The sequence below is a fragment of the Sycon ciliatum genome, chromosome 7 (genome assembly GCF_964019385.1).
Source record: "Sycon ciliatum chromosome 7, ocSycCili1.1, whole genome shotgun sequence".
Lineage (NCBI taxonomy): Eukaryota > Metazoa > Porifera > Calcarea > Leucosolenida > Sycettidae > Sycon > Sycon ciliatum.
In genome coordinates, this window is record NC_088649.1 from 29982525 (window position 1) to 29984600 (window position 2076).

The 2076-nt window shown below is 72.4% G+C and overlaps 1 protein-coding gene across 1 annotated transcript; it reads right to left on the reverse strand.

The window, feature by feature from the left end:
- On the reverse strand, nt 1-1545 carry LOC135821821 (transcriptional regulatory protein AlgP-like). The gene is made up of 2 exons (XM_065334815.1): nt 1452-1545; nt 1-965 (listed from the first exon to the last, which is right to left on the reverse strand). The coding sequence occupies exons 1-2, from the start codon at nt 1543-1545 to the stop codon at nt 1-3; spliced, it is 1059 nt and encodes a 352-aa protein (XP_065190887.1).
- Between the last annotated feature and the right edge of the window lie 531 nt (nt 1546-2076).

The window sequence follows — 2076 nt, forward strand, 5'->3', positions numbered from 1 at the left end:
TTAGGCTTTGATCGCCGGCTTTGAGCACTGAATTTGAGCACAGGCTCTGAGCGCCGGGTCTAAGCGCCGGCCCTGAGCGCCTGCTCTGAGCGCTGGCTCGCATTGCCGCTCGCCTGGCAGCTCCCCTGGCCTCTCGCCTGGCCGCTTGCCTGGCCGCTCGCCTGGCCGCTCGCCTCGCCGGTCGCCTGGCCGCTCGCCTGGCCGCTCGCCTGGCCGCTTTGTCTTTGAGCGCCGGCTCTGAGCGCAGGCTCTGAGCGACGGTTCTGAGCGCAGGGTTTGAGCACCGACTCTGAGCGCTGGCTCTGAGCGCTGGCTCTGAGCGCCTGCTCTGAGCGCCGGCTCTGAGTGCCGGGCCTGTGCGCCGGCCCTGAGCGACGGCCCGCCTGGCCGCTCGCAATACCGCTCGCCTGGCAGCTCGCCTGACCGCTTGGGCGGCTTGAGCGCCGGCTCTGGGTGCCGGCTCAGAGCGTCGGCCCTGGCCACTCGTCTGGCCGCTCGCCTGTCCACTCGACTGACCGCTCGGCTTTGAGCGCCGGTTCTGGGCGTCGGTTCTGAGTGCGGCTTGAGCGCCGGCTCTGAGCGCCAGCTCTGAGCGCCGGCTCTGAACGCCGGCCCTGAGCGTCGGCTGTCAGCGCCGGTTGTGAGCGCCAGCTCTAAGCGCCTGCTCTGAGCGCCGGCTCCGAGCGCCGGCTCTGAGCGCCTGCTCTGAGCGCCGGCTCTGAGTGCCGGGCCTGAGCGCCGGCCCTGAGCGCCGGCCCGCTTGGCCGCTCGCAATACCGCTCGCCTGGCAGCTCGCCTGACCGCTTGAGCGGCTTGAACGCCGGCTCTGAGCGCCGGCCCTGGCCATTCGTCTGGCCGCTCGCCTGTCCACTCGACTGACCGCTCGGCTTTGAGCGCCAGCTCTGGGCGTCGGTTCTGAGTGCCAGTTTTGAGCGCCGGCTCTGAATGCCGGCTCTGAGCGTCGGCTGTCAGCGCCGGTTGTGAGCGCCAGCTCTAAGCGCCTGCTGTGAGCGCCCGCTCCGAGCGCCGGCTCTGAGCGCCGGGTCGCTTGGCCGCTCGCCTGGCCACTCGCCTGGCCACTCGCCTGGCCGCTCGCCTGGCCGCTCGCCTGGCCGCTCGCCTGGCCGCTCGCCTGGCCACTCGGCTGGCCGCTCGTCTTTGAGCGCCGGCTTTGAGCGCCGGCCCTGAGCGGCAGCACTGAGGGCCGGCTCTGATCACCGGCTCTGAGCGCCGGCCCTGAGCGCTGGCTTTGAGCACCGCATTTGAGCGCAGGCTCTGAGCGCCGGCTTTGAGCGCTGACTCTGAGCGCCGGTTCTAAGCGCCGACTCTGAGCGCCGGCTCGCCTGGCCGCCCGCCTGACCGCTCGCCTGGTCGCTCGACTGGCCGCTCCCCTGGCCGCTCGCCTGGCCGCCCGCCTGGCCGCTCGCGTGCCGGCTCGCCTGGTCGCTCACCTGGCCGCTCAGCTGGGCGTTCGGCTTTGAGCGCCGACTGTGAGCGCCGGCTGTGAGCGCCGGCTCGCCTGGCCGCTCGCCTGGTCGCTCGCATTGCCCCTCGCCCTGCCGCTCGCCTGGCCGCTCGCCTGGCCGCTCGCCTGGCTGTTCGCCTTGCCGCTCGCCTGGCCGTTCCCCTGGCCGCTCGCATTGCCCCTCGTCGGGCCGTTAGGCTTTGATCGCCGGCTTTGAGGCACTGGATTTGAGCACAGGCTCTGAGCGCCGCCTCTGAGCGCCGGGTCTAAGCGCCGGCCCTGAGCGCCGGCTCGCATTGCCGCTCGCCTGGCCGCTCGCCTGGCCGCTCGCCTGGCCTCTCGCCTGGCCGCTCGCCCGGCCGCTTGCCTGGCCGCTCGCTTGGCCGCTCGCCTGGCCGCTCGCCTGGCCGCTCGCCTGGTCGCTGGGCTGGCCGCTTTGTCTTTGAGCGCCGGCTTTGAGTGCCGGCTCTGAGCGCCGGCTCTGAGCGACGGTTCTGAGCGCAGGGTTTGAGCACCGACTCTGAGCGCTGGCTCTGAGCGCCGGCTCTGAGCGCCGGCTCTGAGTGCCGGCTCTGAGCGCCGGCTCTGAGCGCCTGCTCTTAGCGCCGGCT

What these genes read in the sequence shown, in the direction of transcription:
- LOC135821821 (XM_065334815.1), bottom strand. Translation starts at nt 1,545, where the DNA reads ATGCGAGCGACCAGGCGAGCGGCCAGGCGAGCCGGCGCTCACAGCCGG. An exon ending in ACGCCCAGCTGAGCGGCCAG is followed by an intron (nt 966 to 1,451) that starts GTGAGCGACCAG and finishes CGGCGCTGACAG; the next exon opens with CCGACGCTCAGAGCCGGCAT.